Source organism: Dryobates pubescens, chromosome 9 (genome assembly GCF_014839835.1).
Source record: "Dryobates pubescens isolate bDryPub1 chromosome 9, bDryPub1.pri, whole genome shotgun sequence".
NCBI classification, from domain to species: Eukaryota; Metazoa; Chordata; class Aves; order Piciformes; family Picidae; genus Dryobates; species Dryobates pubescens.
This window is the reverse complement of record NC_071620.1, coordinates 25,811,025-25,835,419: the sequence shown is the minus strand read 5'-3', so window position 1 is coordinate 25,835,419 and position 24,395 is coordinate 25,811,025. Positions and strand designations below refer to the sequence as shown.

Here is a 24,395-nt window from a genome sequence, read left to right as displayed (position 1 = left end):
TCAGAGCAGAAGAGAGTTCATGTGTAGAACTAAGTCACTCGATTTGGTCAGTGAATCGAAGCCTAGGTCCCATTTCTGAAGCATACACATGAGAAAGTGGAGGGGGCAGAATTCGCTTGGATTGTGGAGGGAGACTCCACAATCCCCCTGGGCAGCGTATTCTGGTGTTCCATCACCCCCACAGTGAGAATTTTTTTCCTCATGTTTCTGTGGAACTTCCTATGCCTGAACTTAGAATAGAATACATAGAATACATAGAATAAACCAGGTTGGAAGAGACCTTCAAGATCATCGCGTCCAACCCATCAACCAATCCAACACCACCTCAACCAACACCACCTAATCCAACACCACCTAAACTTCCACCTGTTGCCCCTTGTCCTGTCATTGGGCATCACCGAGAAGAGCCTGACTCCATCCTCTTGACACTTCACATATTTATAAACATTAATGAAGTCACCCCTTAGTCTCTTCCTCTCCAAACTGAAGAGACTCTGCTCCCTCAGTCTCCCCTCATAAGGAAGCCTTTTCACTCCCTTAATCATCAAACGTACACGTACCTGCTGCTGAATGTGTAATACAAATACGTCTTTCAAATGTAAACACAGCTGAGCTGTGGAAAATTAAATTGCACACTCACATTTTAATAAGCAGGGCACCATCTTATGTGTTAAATTGGCTCTTTTGCTTCTTGCAAGGCAGGGAGATTCGTAGTTCCAATGCAGATGAGACGGTTTATATGCTGATTTTATGGGAGTAACTTACACAATAGTCTAACAAATTTTTGCAGTCCGGGGCAATTTTTTTGTTATTGGTATATAATGCATGTTCTTACACATGCCAAAGTAATATCCATGCTATACAATAGACTTGTGATGTGGCTTTGAAAGGTATTACATCTCTTGACCACTCCATCTGCCCATACCAATTGATTCATGCCCTGCAATGCTGAGTGATGAGTGCTCAATGATGAGTGCTCCGGTCTCCCAGGCAGTTTTAGCGGTGCCATTTACTTATCTTTTAAGAAAAAGAAGTTTACTACAGGACTACACCATATTCAAAGCTTTGACCTGTTTGATTTGTTTATTGTTTTTGTTTTGTGTTGGTTTATTTATTTATTCTGTGGTGGGCCTTGTGTTTTTCTGTTGTTTCATTGTTGTTTGTTTGTTTATGTTTTAAAAAAAGCCTTAAGGTTTTGTATTTGATATCCCTAGGCACTTCACAAGTGCAATGAAAAAATATTCTTACCTGCATAGTAACAGAGTATTAACAGTAATACATGCAGTATTGTCTTAAGGATGTAAAAAAATGGAGCTTGCGCTGGATGTAAGAAAGCCAGAAGAAAAGCTCCTTTTAGATCATCCTTTATGGCTCCTGGGCCTGCTATATTCTTTCTCCTTCTGACAGAACTGTGCAAAAGAATATAATTCTGTTCTCCCCCCAAACCAGACATATTAAAATGCAGCAGTGTTTTCATGTTTGTACTTCAGTTTCTCAAAGAGGTCTTTTCTTCTTTTTGCCAGACACTGTAAAGTTTTATAGCAAAGAAGTAGGTTTTTGCCTAAAAAGCTTTCAGTCAAAGAAGGAGCTCCCTTTGGCACACCTAACTATAACCTTTGAATAATAATCAAATTTACTACCATGCATTTGAGAAAACATGAGTAATTAGTAGCTGACTGCATAATTAGTGTGAGTAATGTTTCTGTTCAGTGCAAAACAGATGATCACTGTGGTATACTGCTTGTGACTAAGCAGTTTCTTTTTTTCTTGTAGTTCAGACAAATGCATAAAAATCTTAAATTTCTGTGACTTTACACATTTCAGGCCTACCTTCCCTCTCATTTCTTCACCTTTTTGAAACAAGATAAAGTTTCTTAATTGACATGTCTGTCTTCTTTCTTTCCTTCCAACCTAAGCTAGTCTATGGTTTCTTCTTAAACCACTATTTGCCTTTTTCTTCATCATGGTTACATGATGATTGAACCACTGTGGCATATCCAGCTGGTTTTGCTGACAGAACAAAACCAGAGCAGTCCATGGTCAGAGGAGGTCTGGAGAACTTCAGTTCTGTAATGTCCACCCCCAAAAAGCAAACAGATTAAAAAATACTAATAATTTAAAAAAGTAGCTACAGTAGAAAAATCAGAAGTATCATAAATGGTCACTGGCACTGTGGCTTCTCTGACTTGGCAAAGGCTGGCATGGTGCTTCAGGAACCCTCCAACTTCTCTGTGTGAATGAGGGATCTCAGCTGACTGGAGCCAGCTGGACTCTTAGGGTGTGGATCTGGGTTTCACAATTGCAATGAAAAATACTTAATCTGCTTGGCTGCTATCTTAAGATACGTGCAGCCCTGATTCATACTTGTCCAAACTAGTCTCATTTTCAATTGTAGCAAGCTCTTCTACTGCTGCTAACAGCTCAGGAGGGTGGTGATGGTAGAGAGACAGTCCCAATTATGCTGATTTAATGAGTTTCAGATTTCCTTGCTGATAATGGTTGTGGATTTTCATGGCAGTTCAATGTCATAAAATGTTGGTGGGCATGTTATTGCAAGAACAAATGTGAGAGCCCTACGTGTCTTGAAGCTTTAACATTTGCTTTGTGCCACAGATAGCAAGGTCCCTTGGTGGCTTTTTTGGAGGACCTCAGGGTTGATGGGAGTGAAACAAGACCCTGCTGCAACAGGGTACATATGCAGCATCACTAACTGACCAGGAGCTGCGGCTGGTTGTCTGCTGGAGCCTGCTGCTGTTGTCTAACCACATGACTCCTGGAGAAAAGTAGGAATCTAAGGGCAATGTACACTCTGTAAGACCTCACAATAAGGCAATTTTGTACTTTTTGAATGTAGTGAGGTTTATTCTGACCTTTGATGATGAAACCTCCTCAGAATATATTAAAAATCCCACCACTTTTTGCTTACTGTTCAGAAATGCAGAATTATTCCAACTTCTCATTCCCATCCCCCACTTTTCACTTGTCATTTACTGTTTCTGCGAAGGCATCTGAGAAATGGTAACAGCAGAAGGAACACCATCCCTCCTGGGGCTAGTGGAGGGTGACCTGTGGTTGTCTACTGTCAGGAAGGCAGTGTCCCTTGTTCCTTATGTCTGAACACACAAAGTCCTTTGTCACGGTCCTGCTACCGTGGCATGTAAGAGCAGTGTCCCTTGGGAGGGATTATTGCAGAATTATTTCAGGGGATTGGGCAGGCATCCTGTTAGTAAATCATACATTGGCAGGCTCCTCTGCAGCATATATAGAAGCTTGGATGTCTTAATTTTTCATTTTTAGACTGAAGCTAAAAATCTGGTTTACAGCCAACTCCCTACCTTCTGAAAGAAATAGGAGCATGAGACACCCCAGGCTCATTCGGGACATGGTGGGAAGAGCAGTGAAGCCCTTTCTAACCACAGAGCCAGCACTGAACACCAAGGTGTTGCAGTTTACTGTATCCAGGGCTCCAGGAAAACTGGCTTATTGCAGTGCAGACCTGAAGCTGTGCTGCTGCTCCTCTTCATCTTAGCTGCACTGTGGCAAAGCCAGTGAATTTTTCCAGTGTGCTGCATGATGCCTTCTTCTGTCATGGTCTTCTTTTGCTTTTTGTGATCTCACTGATGGAGTTAGGGAAATTTATAGCAAAGTAGGGTGAAAGATTGATTCCCCTCAGGTCCAGGCCAGTTCCACACACAGACTCTCCTGTGTTTCTGGAGCATACATACTATGGTCCCAGTTTACACACTTTGTTTAGAGAAAACTACTTATGCTATGTGGAGCCACCTGAGATTTGGCTTCAGCCTAGATTATGAAGTATGGCTAAAGAGCCTTCTGTCCCTAGATTGTGCTCTTCCTGCCAATGCTTATACAGGTTTCACGTGCCTTATGAATGGCACTGAGTAGTTTGTAGTGTGAATAAACTACCTGCATCTATTTTTTGATTTGTCAGTATTTCTGTATTAGCAAAAATTGGTATTTGAGGTACATTCTTGGGCAGAGAAAACTATGGTGTTGTGGGACTCAGCACTAATTTGAATAGGTTAAAAGGAAGTTTTGGAGACCTGCTGAGGGCTGGTTTGTCACTGCCTACACTATAATTACCTCTGCATGTCAGAACCAGTAGGTAAGGAGTGGCCACCTCTTTCTACTGTTGTCTAAGGTCATCTTCCAGTTATCTTGACTCAGAGATGGAAAAAAATCTTGATTGCTGTTTAACTGAATTAATTGCTATAGTGATGGAGGGAGTGGCCTTGAAGTGTTCTCCTTGGTTACCCCTTTCCTGGAAGGCTGATGAATTACTTCAAGATCACCATGCATGGTAAAAGTTAACTTTGAAATAGCATAGCCTTTTAAATAAGGCTGCTATAGAAACTGCACTGTATGCTTAAGTCTGGGGAAAATGCTTTGTTTTAAGTTCACCCACCTGTAATTGTGCTTTGAATGTTCTCCATTGTGTGTTACTTGTTATCATGTACATATTTGTTTTCATAGGTAGCCATCTTTAGGAGCTTACTGTATTCAGGGCTTGAGTTCCTCCCCTTTCTACCTCTCACCCCATGTAAGTACCTTTATACACATACAATTTTAGGGGAAGAGGACCTGAATAGACAGCTACCTTGTTCAAGGATTTCTTTAATGAGGAAGCTTTGAGCTGTGAACAGAATAAACATGCCCTTGACTGTCTAGTATGTCTGCAAACGTACTGCAGACAACCTGCAAGGAAAATGCAACAAACTGGTAGTAAACACTGGCTTAATGAAGAACCCTTCTGAAGAGCTTGAGTGAGGGAATGTTGTTCAAGTTAGGGTATTTGCTCGATATTAGAAACACTTGTTACCCGTTCCCACTTTTTGGATTAAAGCAACTGTAGGCAGTGGTAAGGGTATAGGTAGGAGCATGGAGTGCAGTTTGCCAGTCAGGTAGTGTTTTGGCTTGTCTTTACAAGGCAGTTAGTGATAGAATTTTAATTCTTGTAACATAAAAGCAAAAGGAACTAAACATTTTTTGTATTTTTTCAAACAAGCCAAGAGGATACTACTCACCTATCTAAATGTCATCAGACTTACATCAAATGCTCTCGGAAATTAGTCCCTCAAAGCTAATTTCAGAGCTCTGCCAGTTCGCTGTTTCTGCTTCTCTAGAAACCTGTCAATATGGAAAGATATAAAAAGCGATTTTTAAACAGAGGCTGGGAAATCCTACGGAGGCAGCGCTCTGCTGTTGTGACAAAAGGTGTTGGATTTGAGTGCAATCAAATATTGTCGCCGTGAGGTGTGCAGCGCACGCAGCGAGAGAAGCCATGCCAAGGCTTCAGGAGATTAAAATAAAACTGAAACATAATTTGTAAGAGTTTTATTGTTAAATGTTGTCAGGAGGACTGAAAGCTGAGATTGCATGTATTTGAAATCTCTCCTTGCAGCTGCACGTTGTCATGTCTTTTATAAAGCCATCTGTGAATTAATGTTCAATACAGTGGGTGCTTTTGCCTTCAGCACTGGAGTATCTTTTTCATGCTTTATGTTATTTTATTGGCTCGATGGTTTAGGGCACCTCATCTTTACTTCCCTCCTTTTAGTAAAAGCTCTACCTCATTGTCTGCCAGCACTATCTGTTACTTGTAATGTTATGTTCTCCCTTGGATGTGGGCAGGACAGGTGGGGAACCAATTATGTGCAGCTCTGCTTGTGTTTCAGGGACTGGGCAGTTTAAATTTGAATTAAGTGCAGGCATGGATTGAGAAGCAAGTTCTTGTTTTGCTAGACTGGATGGCACAGGGAGACTGGCTGGGACAGTGTGTGTTCCAATGGGACAAGTCTCTCTGTGGAGAGAGAGTGGGAGGGGAGGGAGGAAAACTGATTGTTGTTGGAAAGCCCTGAAGAAACATGGTTTCCTCCCTTGCTGTTGGTGTAAGACCAACAGGAGAAGGTGGGAGAGAGCTGGGGCCGTGTAGGTCACTGCTCAAGCCTCTGTGCATGATGGCTTTCAGGATGGGTGTAGTCCTGGGTTGTGAGACCTCTTAGGGCTCTCTGGTGCATTGCCTGGGAATGTGCTGAATCCTACAGCTGATAGCCATGCACTGCCCACGCTGGCCCTTCTCCAGACCAACTCATGGCTATGTCACTTGCCTCACTGTTTGTGGTGGGGCAGCCCCAGCAGTAAAGCTTACTGAGGTGCTCCTGTCACTGTCAGTAGCATCCTGCATCCAGTGCTGGATGAGTGAGCCATGAAGCTAGAGCTGCAGCATCCAGCTGTGACTGACTGGAACTGAGAGCATAGTTGCTACCTAGCAGGAGGAGTGAGGGAAACCCAGGCTCTGTGTTCACAGAATCACAGAATGTTAGGGACTCCACTAGACACAGGCCTTCAATGAGACTCCATCCCATTGACCACAACTCTCTGACTTCTTTCCTTCAAACAGTTCTCAATCCACCCCACTACCTGATCATCCAGACCACACTGCCTCTGGTTAACTGCAAGGATGCAGTGGGAGAGAGTGTCAAATGCTTTACTGAAATCAAGATAAACCACATTCGCTGCTCTACCATCATCTATCCACCTGATTATGTCCTCATGAAATGCTATCAGCTTGGTCAAACATGACTTCCCTTTGGTAAAACCATGTTGACGGTGCCTAATGACCCTTTTATCCTTGATATGCCTCAGGACAGAACCAAGGATAAGTTGCTCTGTTTCCTTTCTGTGGGTGGAGGTGAGGCTGACTGGTCTATAGTTACCTGGGTCCTCCTTCATACCCTTGTTGAAGGTTGAGGTGATGTTTGTCGTCTCAGTGAGTTGAAATTTGCCAGCAAGACCATCTGCTTCTATGTCAACCCCCTTTTTTTCCTGGTTCTGTTCTTGTTTCCATTTCAGCCTTCGGTAGCAGACCAGCAGCTGTAGTCCCGCCTCGTGGTGGCATCAGCTGGAGCCAGTGTACTGTAAGGGCCTCTTAGTCTTCATACCTGATGCTGTGGCAGTCTTCTTGGTTCTGGTAATAACACAATGTTGGTAAATGCTGCTTTCAGATACTAGCTTCCCACCAGACAGCTATACCTGGCAGCAGTTCCCTGGGCAGCCCCCTGATCCCCCTGTGTGTACCTCCACATAGGATTTGGGCACCATTGGTACACACACAGAGGTTACAGTGCCTTGCCCTGTAGCCTCTGAGAAGGGTCAGTCGATATGAAGTGTTAGGCTGAGAGGAAGGTAGAGGGCTGAGGCCAAAAGGCTCATGTAGGTGGTGCTTAAGATTTTTTTGGTGTCCTGAAAGGCCTTGATAGAGCAATAGAGCATTGCCTTCTCCAATGAGCCTTCATTTGGTACAAGGCTTCCATGTAAGCATAGCTTCATTACTGCAGCATTGCACACAGGCTGCTCCTGTTCTAGGCTTGGAGGCAGTCCAGTCAGCTATTTTCAGGGTGGGAGTTTGTTTTGGTTTGTTGTTTTCCATGGGGTTTTTTGTTTGGTTAGTTTGGGTTTTTTTGTTTTGCTTTGGTTATGTTTTTTGTGATTTTTTTTTTGTTTGAGTTTTTTGGTGGGTTTTTTGTTTGTTTGTTGTTTTGTTGTTTTTTTTTTTAAAGACCTTTTGAGATTGATTGCTTTGTTCTTAAAAAGTGCTGGTATAGTTTGTAGGCTGCTTATTGAACAGAATCATTCCAGTGATCTATAGTGGGGCATTTTATTAAAATTCAGTCTTGTTCAGTCAATTGCAAATAGTCCTTGTTTATCTCATATGAATCATTGGATAAAGATGAGTTGGAAATTGAGAGTTTCACTTGAGCTCTAACTCATGTTCACATCTGAGCTAATGCTTTCAGTGCCTGACATTGTCCATAGATGCACTTCCCATCATGTAGGAAAGTAAGGATAAAGGGTGAGGGTGTTTTGATGTGGTTTCTAGTGTTTTGGTCTTCTTCTCAAGTGGAGGAAACCTCACTTTAAACCTTTGGTTCTTGGAGCTAGTTAGGGTGATAAGTGCTAAAAGCAGAAGGAGTATTGCCATTTCATACCTTTACTGGGCACTGCTTACATTAAGACTGACTTGGGGGTGCCTTTGGTGGGGTGTTCCAAGTCAGACGCAGGATTGAACCTCTCAGAATCGTGGGCCCAGATCTTCCTCCATTCCTCTGCTACATGCCAGGATTTACTCTCCACTTCATTTCACAGTGCCCTGCAGTTTGGCAGCCTCTTCCCTGGCTCGTTGCATGTTCAAAGCTGGCTTCCAGTTGAGACCTTGCTGTTGACCAGCTGCCTGGCAGGGAGCCAATGGCCGATCCTGTGGTACATCTCCCATGTCCTGCTCTTAGCCTACTGAATTTGGTGTTCTGGGAAAGCCTGGGCAGCTGCAATCTCATCACGTCTCAGCTAACAGATAGAAAGGGGCACATTTCCATGCTGAAGCAAGTGCTAGTGACGTGCTAGGAATATTTCACATTTTTTACAGTACCACAGTGATAGTATTTGTAGGTGGGTTGACTTTAAAAAAAAATGAGTTTTGTGATGCCTTGAGGGGCTCAAAAATGTGTAGACATGGCACTTTGGAACATGGCTTAATGGTCGTAGTATTGTTAGGTCAGTGGTTGGACTCGGTGATCTTAGAGGTCTTTTCCAGCCAGAACAATTCTATGATTTTATAAGTATAGACTATACAATGTCACTTGTAAACAAAGTTAAATTCAAAATGCACTTTTTCTTTTTTTTTTTTTCTTGTAAGAATTAGCATAGACTGCCTAGAGGCTTACTCTAGTATAATCTAGGTAAAACCGATGCACTGGTTTAAATTGAATTTCTTTGTTGTATGTGTAGGCAAACCCAACCGAAGGGTCATAAGCACTGAACCTGTAATTGGATGCTTATGCATACTTCATGATGAGGTTGTCTGCAAATGGAAGAAAGTTGGTGTGTGACGTTAACTGGCTTGAAATACCTCTTGTGGAATAGGTGTGAGGTGGGAAGTGTTGGTCATTATTAAATTAATTCGTAGCTTATTGACAGTGGTCTACGCATAGGGAATAAAGAGGTGTGATTCAGTTTACTGGGTTTTGCTGCAGTGATGACCAGGGTCACCATCCTGGCAGTGTGCTTCTCCACAGTTTGGAGCTCCAGAGCAAAGAAGGATGTTTTTCATGTGTGTGACAACCTGAGTGTTGTAGTAGGAAAGCTGTTCTGGCAAGATGCTGCAAGCCATTGCTGGTGCAGTTGCCACTCAAGGCTGGGGAAAACGTGTGGGAAGGCATCAGAACAGGCTCACAGAACTTGAACATAGGAGCAGCTGCTAACCCAGATGTCCCAGGTCCCAGCAAGTCTGAGAGCTGTTATGAAAGGGGGGCTGAGGGAAAGGGTTTGAAAGAGGATGGTTTGTTAGGAGGAGGAATGAAGACTGTAAATGGTTGGAACTGAAGTGAGCAGGTGACAAAATAGAGGATTATACAAAAATCAAACGTGTGTTACTCAACTGATTTGGCAGGTACAGTAATGTGCAAAATGGACAGTGGCATTAGAGGTGAAGATTAAGTGGGAAGCTGGGGAGGGGAGTGATTCCCAGGGTAAATGGGGGAGAATTTTGCAAAGTCAGTGGGAAATAAACTCATGCATGGTTCATGTATGCATGTGACACTTGCTTGAAGAAAAGGCCAGTGTAAGTCACTGTAGTAACAGTATCAGTTTAGTTTATTTCTTGACATCAGTAAATACCTTACATAGAATTATATTTTTTCCTCCATAGTTTAATAAATAAGAATCTTCAGTGTGTGTGGGGGGGGTTATGTTGGTTTGAATAAGATTCAATTATATTGCATCAAAGTAAGCCCTAGGCCTTGCTGCATCATCATAGTATCATAATCAGGGTTGGAAGGGACCACAAGGATCATCTAGTTCCACCCCCCCCGCCATGGGCAGGGACACCCCACACTAGATCAGGCTGGCCAGAGCCTCGTCCAGCCTGCTCTTAAACACCTCCACGGACGGCGCCCCAACCACCTCCCTGGACAACCCATTCCAGGGCTTCACCACTCTCATGGTGAAGAACTTCCTCCTCACGTCCAGCCTGAGTCTCCCCACCTCCAGCTTCATTCCATTCCCCCTAGTCCTATCACTACCTGATATCCTGAGAAGTCCCTCCCCAGCCTTCCTGTAGGCCCTCTTCAGATACTGGAAGGCCACAATGAGGTCACCTCGGAGCCTTCTCTTCTCCAATGTTGCCTGAACAATTGTTTTGGGACAATGGAATGGATACCTAGGGATGGCTATCACAGATAGTACATTATTGGACAGAAACATTGCTTTGCTCACACTTTTGTCATGATTAACTGTAGAATTAAAAATGTTGGTAGATCATTGCTACACATTTGGTCTTGAATTCCATTTGACTTTTAAGAGAGCTTCCTTGACCTGTATTTTAAGAACTACTTAGATGTTAGAACTCTTCAGGAAAAAAGAATAAACTGCCATACTTTTATTTTCCCTTTTAATTGCTGAGTCCTTGGGCTTGCTGCTTGTCGTGATGAATTTTTCTCCTTGGAACACTGCATTCCACAGCTTGTAATGTGAGCCCAAGGCCTCTTTCTGCTTAGACTCGTGTGTAAAGACACTTTGTAAGATTTATTGCATTCTTTTAACTTCTAAACACTAGGGAAACACAAATGATGATCCTCAGTTCAGACCAACAGCAGTGAATGAAAAAAAAAAAAAGAAGATGATGCTTTTAAGTGGATGTTTCTCTGTTCAGTCCTGTGTATGTTGCTGGGATGTGCTTATCTCTGCTGTGAGGTCAGTGACCATAAGCCAAAAGATGCTATGGAAAACTGAGGGCAGTGACATCTTCAATGAAACAAGCCAAGTTGTCTGGGAGCTGCTATTGAGTTGTGTGGATTTTCACTGTAGCAGCTGGGATTAACCTTGTGAAAAACTCACATAGAGGAATCCCTGGGCAATAGCAGGAAGGCTGTAGCCTTCACCTTTTGGGTCATAATTAGCTTTGCCTTCTGGTGGACTATTGTTCAGTTCACAGGATCACAGGATGTTAGCGGTTTGAAGGGACCTCCGAAGGTCGTAAAGTCCAACCCCCCTGCCAGAGTAGGAGCATAGAATCCAGCACAGGTTGTGCAGGAGTGCATCCAGATGGGTCTTGAAAGTCTCCAGAGAAGGAGACTCCACAACCTCTGTGGGGAGCCTGTTCCAGTGTTCAGTAAGCCCCACAGTGAAGAAGTTCCCCCTCATGTTGAGGTGAGACCTCCTTACTGTAGTTTATACCCATTACCCCTAGTCTATCACAGGGTGAAACTGAGAAGAGCCTATCTACTCCCTCTTGACACCCATCTCTCAGGTATTTATAAACATTTATCAAGTTCCCTCTCAGTCCTCTCTTCTCCAGACTAAACAGCCCCAGGTCTCTCAGCCTCTCCTCACAGGGCATGTGCTCCAGTTCCTTAATCATCCTAATAGCCCTCCATTGGACTCTGTCCAGCAGATTGCTGTCCCCCTTGAACTGGGGAGCCCAAAACTGGATGCAGTATTCCAGGTGAAGTCTCACCAGGGCAGAGTAGAGGGGGAGGAGAACCTCCTTCAGTCTGCTGGACACACTCTTCTTAATGCACCCCAGGATCCCATTGGCCCTCTTGGCCACAAGGGCATATTGCTGTCCCATGGGCAAGTTGTTATCCATCAGGACTCCCAGGTCCTTTTCTACGGGGTTGCTCTCTAGCAGGTTGCCTCCTACCCTGTATTGGTGCAGTTTATTATTCCTTCCCACATCCAGGACTCTGCCCTTATCTTGTTGGACCTCATTAGGTTTCTCTCTGCCCACCTCTCCAGTCTGTCCAGGTCTTGCTGAATGGCCACACAGCCTTCAGGTATATCAGCCAAGCCTCCCAGTTTGGTATCATCAGCAAACTTGCTGAGAGGACACTCAGAGCAGATTTGTAAACCTGTCTCTCATGTAACTGCTTTGCTTTTGCTTTCTTTATCTTACTGAATTAAACTATAAAATTTTATGTTATCCCTCTGGTTATATGGATTTGAACAACTTAATTTAAATAAAGGATGTAATGAGACTTTGATATATCTGTTTTCCATTTGTAAATATCCTTACCTGCTGTAAGGCCCTGCAGTTGCTGAAGTACACCTAACATTGATAAAAACTTTTCTGATAGAAAAAGGCAGGAGAGGGAGGTTCATTCCTCCTTTTCTGTTAACCTTACCAAAAACTCCCTTTTGATATATCGCAATAACATTGTTAACAGGGACATGCCAAACTTCATAACTGTTCTTGAGCACCACAGCATGCAGTACTTGGCAGTGGTCAGATCTCAGAATCACAGAAACATTCAGGTTGGGAAAGACCCTCAAGATCCCCAAGTCCAACCGATAACCCTACTCTACAAGGTTCACCCCTAAACCATACCCCCAAGCACCACATCTAAATGACTTTTAAACACATCCAGGGTTGGCAACTCCACCACCCCCCTGGGCAGCCCATTCCAAAGTCTGACCACTCTTTCAATTAAAAAATGTTTCCTAATGTCCAGAATTTTTCCTTATGCCACCACATCTGGTGTGTGTTATTGACAGTGAAAGCTGATAGTGTGTGACTGGTTGAAACAACTGCTGCCCACGTGGTGAGTGATGGCTGTGAAGGATGGCCTGGATCAAGGCTATGGGCAGGCATCTTGTCCCATCTAGAGCCAGTGTCATTGCCACTTTTTCCTCTGATACAAATCTCAGTCTTTCAGTTGAAGAAAGAGACCTGAACCTGCACTGACTGGGAGTTGTGCTTGGGAAGGGCTATGCTAAAATACTGACGGTACATGAACTGTTCAGTGGACAATCTTGCACATTTTCAGAGAGCAGATTCAGAATCTTGCTTATATTGGGGCTTCCAAGATGCAGGCAAGCCTATTTGTGCCTGTAAATAAAACTTTCATTGAAATCTCACTGTAATGATGAAAATTACTGTAATTTAAACACTGAATCATTGATCAGGGAACTTTTGGAGTACCTTCTGCTTTTCTCCCATCCAATATGGATTGTCAGCATCTGACCCCAAACCTGTCTCTCCGTGAGGAACAGCCTGAAAGCCTCAGTTCTGCTCTACCCAGACTGGGAGGCCCAAGTGTGACTTGTACCTTTCACGAGATGTGCAGATTTTCTGGATTGGGTTTTTTTTTGTGTGTGCTTTACCTAAGCACTTAATTTAGCATTCTCCTAAACTCATTTGACTCAGCTGTTGTGAAATCTCTTGATACCATTTAATGACTCTATTCAAGCAGGGATTTTTGTCACTTGGTATCATGTCACAAAATGATACAGTAAAAGAAAAGGCATGTGTGTGCCTACCATTTGGGGCGGCCCATGCTGACATTCTTTCCTGGTATTAATAAATTGTTTTACAAATTAAATCCATTAGATCTTGAGCTTAGGGGTAACTTGTCAATGCAGAGAATTAATTTGACATTGTTTTGTGGTATTCTCCTTTAGTGGAATGCTTGAAAGATCTATTTTTTTTTTCCTTATTTTTTTTTTCTAGTTGTAAAGGATAGAAGTGTAATTGTCAACAGAAATAAGTGGACAGTATTAAAAGTTTTATGCTGACACTTTTCATGCTTTTTTAAAAGGATCAACGAAATCAGTTTAATTGCAGTCATGCCTCAAATTCCTGGCTTGTTGATGGGTTGTTTTCTTTACATGCTCACTAGTTGATTTGAAAGCATGCATTAGTGTAAATTACTCGTTATTCCAAATTGCATGGCATCCAAAAAATTCCGAGCCAAATGCAGAGGTTTGTCTAACAAATACTTGCACATTGTGCAGTACAATGTTGCATTGCTCATGCAGTTTTTATGAATTGGTATGGTATTTATGAACAAGGAAACTTACTTTTTTTTTGATAAAGCCATCATTTTAATTATATTTCTTTGGTTTAGTATGCGATTTAGGTATTGCTGGTTTTCTAAACAGGGTATTAATGATGCTCCATGGTTTCAGAACAAACCCCTTCACAAAACATTAACTGCCAAAAATCCACTTATGTAGTGCGTATCTGCAGTCTCAACTTTAATCTTGGTGTGTTCAGTTGCAAGTTCTCCAGCTTTCTAGAGTGCATTAGAGAGCATCCAACTGGTGTCATCTACAAAGAGAAGGTGTATCCTGCAGCAACAGCTGGGGATCTGGATTGTCTTCTAGAGGGAGACATGGGAGTATATTCTGTGTAGCCATGCAGTTGTGTCCATGTGCTGGTATGCTGCCAAGGACTTCACTACATTTTGTATTATTTGGTCCCATGTCCAAGGCTAATGTTGTGAGGTGCTGAATTAATTTTCTCTACTTGTCCTCCTTTCTCATTTGAGCATGTATGGGAAGTATGAGTATAGGTCTCACTCTCAGTGTCCAGACCTTGACATTGCGTCCTAAAGTAGATCTGGCAAGTGCTGCGAGTAGCATGGTTGTTGAGCACACGGACCTTGACACTGCTCTGGGTATGTCCCCAACACAATAAAACAGATGAATTTTACACAGTTCTGGAAAGAATAACATTAAGTTACTAATCCTGTTGATTTTTTTGAAGATATGTGAATCAGGACATATATTTGTATCATCCAAGCTTTGAAACAGGCTGTCAAAACCACACCAATATGTTTTTTTTCATGGTTTCTGCATGCCACTTTATTTGTAATGTTCATTCAAATATTCCTGTCTTTACTTGCCTGTCTTTCCTTTTTGACTGGAGAAAGAAATCTGACTCAGTAGCATATGATTACTTTCTTTTAGTCATACTTGCTTTCTTCTTCAAGACTGACACTGAAGAGTGCTCCTCCAGCCCTTTGGTATGAATTGTCCATTTCAGTAAGCTGTTAACATTTTGGCATCTAAGAGTTCCCTCCTATGTTTTGGTTTGGTTTGTTAACCCCAGAGTTCCTGCTGCAGCTTTTCCCCTGTGTTAACCTGGGGAAGTTGGTAGTAGTGTGCCTCTGGCTTTTCATGTTGCTTCCTCATTTGTGGTGTGTTCATCATGGCACTAGTAGTCTGTGGTAGGGACAGTAGAGTAGTTTTGAAGTGGTGTATTCTGTTCTCTGTGAAATGTTTATTCTATTGTTTAGCAGAGCTCTCTGTTTTCTTGTTCTTTTTGTTTTTCTCTGCATTGTTCCTATCTCAACCTCTAATTTTCACTTCCGTTATAACTCGGAGTGTTCTTATTTTGCATGTTGTCTCTTTAGGGCTTCCTTTATTGTTTCCATGTATTCAACATGTTTGTTATCTCGGGCCATTTATATCTTCAGAGGAAAGATGTTTTTGCTGAACTCTCATTCAGGCTGGTCTTAAATCTTACCCCAAGTTTCCTGCATCTTTTACTTGACCTTCCAGAAATGCCATCAAGATCTTTGAGGATGGCATTCCTGCACTCTGCCAATAGGCTCCTCTTGAATTTCAGGAGCCAAGTTGTTCATCTTCCTCTTCTGCATGCTTGACCCTGCAGAAAGGCTCCTGGTTCCTATTTCCTGAGGAATTCAACTGCTGTAATATTTCATAACATGATTTTCTAATTAAAGTTCATGATTTTCTAAAGTAAAGTTCAAGGTAGCTTTTTCATGCCCTTATTCTACTAAAGGCATGAGTCAAGATGAAACTAAAACAAAGCAGGCCTTTCAGGGCTTGAGCAGCAGGACTGCAAAAAGCCTGTTTTAAGGAAATGAGGGCTGCACATGTGATCCTCTACTGCCCTGTCTGGTGACTTTGATCTTATTAGATGATTCTGACCATGTTTCATAGTGTGTTTAGGAAATGTGAGGGATATATGATTATGGTAAAGGTAAAGAGAAGAGGTCCTTACACTTTCTGATCTGGGTGGCAGACATTTTGACTGGTTGTTGTGTTTTCTAGCTGGCACAGCCTTACCTCTGAGTCAACTCATGAGTCCTTTCTTCACCCAAACAATGTGGCAATGTGTGGGAGAGCTGAAAGTATGAGAACAACCAACCTGGGGAAAAGAGTGAATTTGAATGGGAAGGACAAATCAATAGAGACCATCTTCAGTAGTCCTACCATGTACAAGTCAGTTGTCACATTGTTTTTCTTAGTGCATTTTTATTAATTCCTTATGTTAATAAATGTGCTTAATGATGTATGGAGTGCTCTGCCTACCTGTGCACCATATGTCAAAGAACAGAAACCACAAATTTGAATATTCTTCTAGAAGTGGTGGTTTTTTTCCTTTCCATGGTCACATGCAGTACATGCACAGGACTTGTGTTGTCCCTTTTTGGTTTCCTAATTCTTTTACCTGGTTTTCTGCTTTAATTCCAAGTTGATACATGGCCCTTATTAGGTTTCTTGCTTTTCTAGGATTTGCTCTCCTTAAATCCCTTTTATCTTCAAATCTTCTGGCTTACAGTATTTTTATTTACAGTATGACCTTTAGGTTTTTCATCATGGTTTTTCAGAGTAGGAAAAATTTTGCTGTCGATTCACACTGTTCACATTTGTTCTGTTCTGTTAGCTATCTGGATCACTTGCATCATCTCCATCCTAGCCAGCATCTCTGCCCTGTCCTGTCATCTTGATGGCTGCTTACTACATAATAAGGCTCAGATCTTTCAATGTATTTCTCTCCCCCTTAATTAGGAATTGTACTTTGGATACTCTGGATCTCTATAATCTTTATGATGGTTTATTCATCCTGTTTCTATCTGTGCTGTCTTCCAGCCCCTGCTCGAAATTTGTTTCCTGGATCTCTTTCTCCCCCAGTCTATCATTATGCTTCGTGCTGATGCAACTGCTGGCAGTTGCACTTCTTCTGTCTGCTTTATAAATCACAATTTCACAGGATTTTGGAATTATATATTTTTTGGTTTTCTGTTGTTGTTGTTGCTTTTTTGTGTTTGTCTGTTTTTTAATGTTCCATATCATTAAAGTATTTGCATTGACTCCATGCTTGGGTTCTTACTCTGGAATGGTGCTGTTAGTGCCCACTAGTACTGCCTGAGTAGCATTGGCTATGAGATGCAGACATAGGCCTATGAGGATGACGTGCCAAGATGTAAATTAAAAGGAAATGAGAAGCGTAGTTGCAAAGCTGCCTTTTTACAGTCTTTACTGATGCCATTAGTATTCGTAAAAATTTAACCAGACTGGGGATGTGTATATCTTCTGACCATATCTGTGATAGTTTTACAGGAGGTATGTGGAAGTGCTTTCTGACTGTTTAGTTGTGACTTTTTGACCTTTTACCATCTGTTTGGAACAGGTTTCAGAAATTTGTCTCAAAAGTCCATTGAGCAGAAATCATTTTGCCTCTTCATTTCCAAATCACTGCAACACCTGAACATAACATGTACTTATGTTAGGAATAATGACCTAATCCAATAGGGGTCCTGAGTGTAGAATTGAATGAAAATACTTAAGTGAATTTAAGACCAAACATTTAAACACTTGCAGCCTGTTAGAGCAATAATTTTACTTTGTTGCCTTAATTTGTTTGTAAGTGGGGTTTACTGTGAGGGGTGGGGTTTTTTTTGATTGGTTTTGGATTTTCTGTGGGAAGTTATTGCTTGTTTTATTTTTACCCTGATAAAGTCTAGCAGTAGTGCAGAGTGAAACAGGATTGCATTTACCCTTATAAAGGAAAAGACTTTATAATCCTCAGTGCATTTTCAGTATGTGCTAGTTTTGTATGACCCCTATGTACATATTTGGTTCTTGAGTTTTGTCAGAGTAGCTTTGGAAGGTATGACTGGCAGGCTATTCTATTTTAGAAGTCTGCACACTGCTAACCTGGATAGGGAAAATGAATGGGTATGAAATTTCCATTCTCAGGAATTTATGAATGCGAGCTCTGATTATTATCTTTTGTTTATTTCTCCTCTTTCAGGTATTCACTTATAAACAGAGCACCATCACACACCAAAAAGTAACACCTATGCATCAAACAAGCACAGAGAGCGTGGAAGACATGGCAGCACTTGTAGATCTCCATGAGGGCTCCATTATGCACAACTTATTCCAGCGATATCAGCAAGATAAAATATATGTAAGTTTCTTCTAAAGTTAAGAAAATTATCCAGACAGGATGTTTTTGAACGCGTAAGTGCTGTGTGGCTGTTTTGCTGTTCTATAGTATTTCCTTTCCTGATGTTCTCCAGTTCTCTGTGTATCCAGACAGAGCAGAAGCGTGCATTATCTAGTGACTTCTCACAAACAATAATGGAAGGAGAAGGTAGCTCAGGGCTGGCCAAGCAGTCTCTTGGAAAAATGGCATTCTACATATGCTTTTACACTTCCAGTGACAGGGTCATGTGAAGGCCTCTTCTTTTCCTTTTCTTTAGACTCTGTCCCAGCAGCACATGCTGTGTCTGTCACCAGAGAGGATGTGGTGGGATTTAGTCTGTTCATGCCATTTGAGATCACATCAGGCCAAGATACAATTTTGATCTGCAGTCCCCTTTTTATTGTAGTAGAGTGGGAATGGTGGTATCATTGCCAAGATGATTGCAGGTAGCAGGAGTCTGGCATGTATGAGAACAGGCAGTTATGAGCCTCAAAAACTGCAAATTGATCAACACATCTTTTTTCCTCAGCTCTATAATGAAGGTACTTGTGATTAGATTTACCTGCTCTTTAAATATTGTTGTTAATCTTGAACTGACTAGATACAAATACTTCCTGATTCTGAAGCTACGCTAAATGTGAGAATGATACAAGGAATAGTGACTGTTAGAGTCTGTGAAATTTCACTTTTCAGTAATTCAGTGGTTGGTGCTTCTGTTTGTTTGGTTTTAATTCATAATGGCAGAACATAAATAATTTTTACATCATCTGTGTGGGTCCTTGATTTTGTACATGCCTTGCTCCAAGCTTCACCCATTTAGTTTGGCTTCTTTATTTTTAAACATTAACATCTCCTAATGTCAAAATAACCTTTCCCTGTGTTTAGAAGTTGATTTATGACAAAAAGCAAAAAAAGCTGCAAAGAAATTTATGTTCCTTTGCACATTACCTTTCAAGTGGCAGGTACAGAGAATCCTAAATGTTGAGGTAGTTCTCTTTACAAAAGTCTTTTATGTGTTGGTTTGTTGGGGTTTTGTTTGGTTGTTTTTTTTCCCCCTGAAAACAAATGAACCATTTTGTGGTTCAGAAAAAAAACAAGTAAACAAAAAATGAATAGCATGTATCACACATGTGCAGGGGAAAATAGGTACTTGGTAAGGGTTTAGTTTTCCACCGGGGTTATTAGTTAATGATTTATTACTCAATGTGTTAAAATGAAAAGAAGGAAAAAAAAAAAGTGTTGTAAGCCATTATGTGTACTCAGATGGAGGACACTTCCCCTTTTTAAAACCACGTGTGTGAAAGGAGGTGATTTTTTTGAAGAGGCAAAGAATAACCTTGTTCTAAAGCAGCATGTCCTAGCTTATTTCTTAGCTTGTCGAGGCAAGCGTAGGGTATTCCAGTGCTTGGTGTTCAGTGCCATGTATGTTTCTAGAGAAACAGGTTTGTGTACTATTACTGATGACAGATCTTCAGTTGCTGCTGAGTACTCATCATCCCTTCAGTTTTTGTAATTTTACTGCTTACTCTTCGGAGACTGCCTTGCCTGAAAAATGATTGAAAAGGTAGTTGAAAAAAACAAAACCAAAGAGAAGTGTTTTGAAATGCATATGAAAGCCTTGCTGTTCTCCTCATTGGCACCCTGCCCATGTTGTGCCAGCGACAGTATTTTATCAGGACAGGGCTCCAGGAACAGAAACCTCAACAAAAGACAATTAAATAGCTTGAGTAATTGTGTGAAACTTCATACGTATATGAGCATCTGTTGTAGGAGGAGGTGCTGTCATTGCAAAATGAACCATGCCAAACCAAAATCTCTTTAACTCTTTAATTGAACAGTTTAACAATATTTCGTAGTATAGTGGAGTTAGAAAGGACCTCCACAGATCATTGAGACCAACACCCCTGCAAAGCAGGACTACTTAATGCAGATCACAAAGGAACACATCCAGGTGGGTTTTGAAGATCTCTAGAGAAGTAGACTCCACAACCTCTCTGGGCAGCCTGTTCCAGTGCTCTGTCACCTTCATTGTAAAGAAGTTTTTTTTCTCATGTTGAAATACAATTCCCTGTGTTTGAGTTTACGTCCATTGCCCCTATTTCTATCCCTGGGTATCACTGAAAAGATGGTGGGGCTCTATCCTGACAGCCACCCTTCAGGATATTTGTAGACATTGATAAGGTCCCCTCTCAGTCATGTCTTCTCCAGACTAGACAGCCCCAGGTCTCATGGTCTTTCCTCATATGAGAGCTGCTCCAGTCTCCTAATCATCCTTCTAGCCCTCTGTTGAACTCTCTCCAGTGGTTCCCTGTCCCTCAAGACCTGGGGACCCCAGAACTGGGCACAATATTCCAGATGTGGCCTAGCTAGGGCTGAGCAGAAAGGGAGGACAACCTCCCTTGATCTGCCGACACACTCTTCTTAATGCATCCAAGTATACTATTTGCCTTCTTGGCCACCAGGGCACAGTGGTGTCCCATGGATAACTTATTATCAACAAGGACTCCAAGCTCTTTCTCTACAGAGATACTCGCTAGCAGGTCAATCCCTAACCTGTACTGGTGCATTGTGTTATTCCTTCCTGGGTGCAGGACTCTGCACTTATCCTTGTTGAACTTCATTAGGTTCATCTTTGCCTAGCTCTACAGTCTGTCCAAGCCTCTCAATGGCAGCACAGACTTCTGGTATGTAAGCCACTCCTTCCAGTTTTGTGTCTTTGGCAAATTTATTGAGGGTACACTCCATCATTGATGAATATGTTGAATGAGACTGGACCCACCAGTGATCTCTGGGAACACCACTAGCTACATACAGGTCTGCAGCTAGAGTCTGTGCAGATCACAACCTTCTCTGTTGTTTAGCCAGTTTCAGTGCATCTCACCATCAGCTCTTCTAAGCCACACTTCCTGAGCTTTTCCTTGAGGATATTATGGGAGGCAGTGTCAAAAAGCCTTGCTAAAGTCAAGGGAGACAGCATCCACTGCTCTTCCTGCATCCACCAATTCAGTCACACCATTGTAGAAGGCTATCGGATTAGTCAAGCATGACTTCCCCTTGGTAAATCCATGTTGGCTGCTCCTGATAACCTTATTTTCTTCCTTGTGCCTAGAGATGACTTTTGGAATGAGCTGCTCCATCACCTTTCCAGTGATGGAGGTGTCTGACTGGCAGACCAGGCTGATGATGGAGTGTGGTAGAGCAACCACATCAGCCAGCTCTCTTGGCACTTATTTGTGCATCCCATTTGAACCCATGAATTTATGTATGCGCAGCTTACTCAAATGATCTCTAACCCAGTCCTTAGTGACCTGTGTAGACTCCTCCTTTTTCCAGACTTTCTCTCTTACTTCCAGAGTCTGGGTGCCATGTCCAGGCTCCTCTCTGGCAAGCCTGGTTTCATACCCATTTCCTTTTGAATCTAGTTTAAAACTCTCTCTACAAGCCCTGCTGATTCTTGGCTCAAGATCCTTTTTACCCTTGGAGACAAGTTAACCCCATCTGTTGCTACCAGGCCTGGCGTCTTATAGACCAACCCACAGTCAAAGAAACCAAAGTTCTGATGGTGACATCAGGCTCAAAGCCAAGAATTCATCTGATGGCTCTTCTTATCAAAGCTTTCATCATACCCTGCAACTGGTAGGATAGAAGAGAACACATCTTTTGCTCCTGACCCCTTAACTGTTTGTCTCAGGGCTCTGAAGTCTGTCTTTGTTGCCCATGGACTTCTTGATTCAAATTCATTGCCACCTACTTAAAAAAATACTAACTGGTAGTAATCCAAGGGCTGAACCAGGGTGGGAAGTTTTGTTTGTACATCCTTGACCCTTGCCTTAGGGAGGCAGCAGACTTCCCTAAGAAGTGGGTTCAGTCTGTGAATAGGACCATCCACCCCCTTCAAAAGAGGGTCTCCTATGATAAGGACAAATCTAGATGGAGACTCCACAATCTCTCTAGGGAGCCTGGTCCAGTGCTCTGTGACCCTCACAGTAAAGTTCTTCCTCATGCTGAGGTGGAACCTCCTTACTGTACTTTTACATCCATTGCCCCTTGTCCTGTCACATGGCACAAGTGAGCAGAGGCTGTCCATTTCTGCTTGACAGCCAGCCCTCAGATATTTATATACATTTATTAGATTCCCTCTCACTCTTCCCTTCTCCAGACTAAAAAGCCCCAGCTCTCTCAGCCTTTCTTCATAAGACACATGCTGCAGTCCCTTAACCATCCTGGTAGCTCTCTGTTGGACTTTCTCCAGCAGATCCCTGTCCTTCTTGAACTGGGGAGCCTGAAACTGGACACAGTATTCCAGGTCTCACCAGGGCAGAGTAGAAGGGGAGGAGAACTTCCCTTGATCTGCTGGACACACTCCTCTTAATGCACCCCAGGATCCCATTGGTGGTCTTGGCCAATTTTTGGCAGATTGCTGTCCTACGGATAACTTATTTTCTACCAGGACTCCCAGGTCCTCCTCCACTGGGCTGCTCTCTAGCAGATCACCACCTAACCTGTACTGGTGCAGTTTATTATTCCTTCCCAGGTGCAGAATGCTGCACTTATCCTTCTTGAACCTCATCAGGTTCCTCCAGTCTGTTCAAGTCTTGCTGAATGGCCAAACAGCCTTCAGGTGTATCAGCAAACTCACTGAGTAGACACTCTGTCCTCTCATCAATGTCATTGATGAAGATGTTGAACAGGACTTGTCCCAGAACAAAAAGAGTATATGGCTTCCCTTTTTGTGCTGGCTTCTATCTCATGTTTTTTTCAGATTTCTTGGTTAATATTGCTTTTAGCTAGATGTTTGCTTTTGGGCTATCACCATTTTTATTGTCCAGGAAATAACCAGAGCTAGGATGGCAGCGATCATATAGTGCAGGGGTTTTCATTGCTACTTCTTAGTGAAAGCTTGATATGGAGGTCCTGCTTCTAGACATCAGCATACAAGGTTTAGTGCTTCTCTTTGGATGCTCAGGCTAGCTTGTGTTCTAGTCTGGTATGTGGCAAAATATGGAAAGATAAATAACTAGTGCTAAAAGTGGAAGGCGCCTGTGTTCAAAAAGGGAGCCTTTTGTGAAGATGAATGAGGGATTTTGTTGCTTCTTAAGCATGGGGCATGTGATACGGAGGGGTGAATTGCTGTGGCAGCTGTTGTTGTCACTGTTCAAAGGCAAGTTGTTCCCGAAGCTGTTGATTCTGGTTTGCTTTTAGTTAAGTACACGTTGCAGAGGAGACTGACTTAGCCTTGGAGGGGACATCATAAACCACACCACGTGGACTGTGCTGCAAGACACACAAATTACAGTGTTTGAGCTGGCTCTGGGATGAGCTGTGGTTGTCTTGTCTCTGTGGCCAGTGGTTAGTTACTGATGCAAGCGAGCAAATTTCAGAAGAGCAGACCAGAGGATTAGAGAGCAGCTTCTGCTGAGGTGAGAAGCAGGTTGGGAATAACTGCAGTACGCATTGTGCAGGTCATTACAGAGTTTTTCACTGTCAGATCCACCCTTGTTTGCTTGAGGTCAAGCAATAAACACATCTCAAAGCATATCTGATTAGTTTTTTCCCTTTTGAACTAAACTCTGAAGTTCCAAGTAGGCACATTGCTGATTGAAGTGGTGATGATTTCACGATTTGCCTGTCCTTATTTATGTGGAGAATGTGTGCCTATGCTCAGAGAGGCATGCTGTGTAGAGTCAGATGTGACATGGCAGTTCCTTGGTCACCCTCCTGTCATAGGGACAGTAGCCTCCAGGTAGTCCCTCATATGGGTGTGGTGGCCAGGAAGGGTGAAAGAGAACATAACCCATTTTTGCACACTTCCAAATTAGGACTGCAGCTTGCCCGCCAATGATTATAACCATCTGTTGCGTTTGTATATAAAAGCTTCTATAGCAGCCACATAGACATAGAGTGCTGTACCGATCACATCCACAACAGAGCCTGGAGAATGAGGGTAATTATAAGCTCAGTTTTTACAACTGGCTTCCTTCCTTTCTTCAGCTGTAGCAACAAACATCAAACAACTTGGATTAGGAAACAACATATTTCTTTTTCTCAGGTGTTAAACAGGAAAAGTTGTTTCATCTCTGAAAAAGTTGCATGCAGAGCTCCCTACCACCTCATTACACTGAATACTCAGTTATCTGTTCTTAAAAGACATATTCAGTTATTCATGCATTGAATTTTAAATCTGTTTGTCTTTATTTACTTTACCAGCATGTTCAGTTTCAGTTTGTTAAACTTGGAGTAATTAGTTGATATCTCTCTCTCAAAGTCATGAAGGTTCCCTGAGGCAAGTAGTTGATGTTTGTGCAGTATTAATCAATAATCACAGTGGGGGGGGGTGTCGGGGGTGTTCAAATTCTGTTTA

General features: G+C 42.3%; 1 protein-coding gene across 1 annotated transcript in view; it reads left to right on the top strand.

The window, feature by feature from the left end:
- Positions 1-24,395, top strand: part of MYO10 (myosin X) — a 134,312-nt gene that overhangs the window by 17,240 nt on the left and 92,677 nt on the right. Inside the window, exon 2 of the mRNA XM_054163998.1 lies at positions 17,858-18,016. Within this exon, the coding sequence (XP_054019973.1) occupies positions 17,906-18,016 (111 nt within the window). The 5' untranslated portion in view covers positions 17,858-17,905. The remainder of the gene's footprint in view (positions 1-17,857; positions 18,017-24,395) is intronic.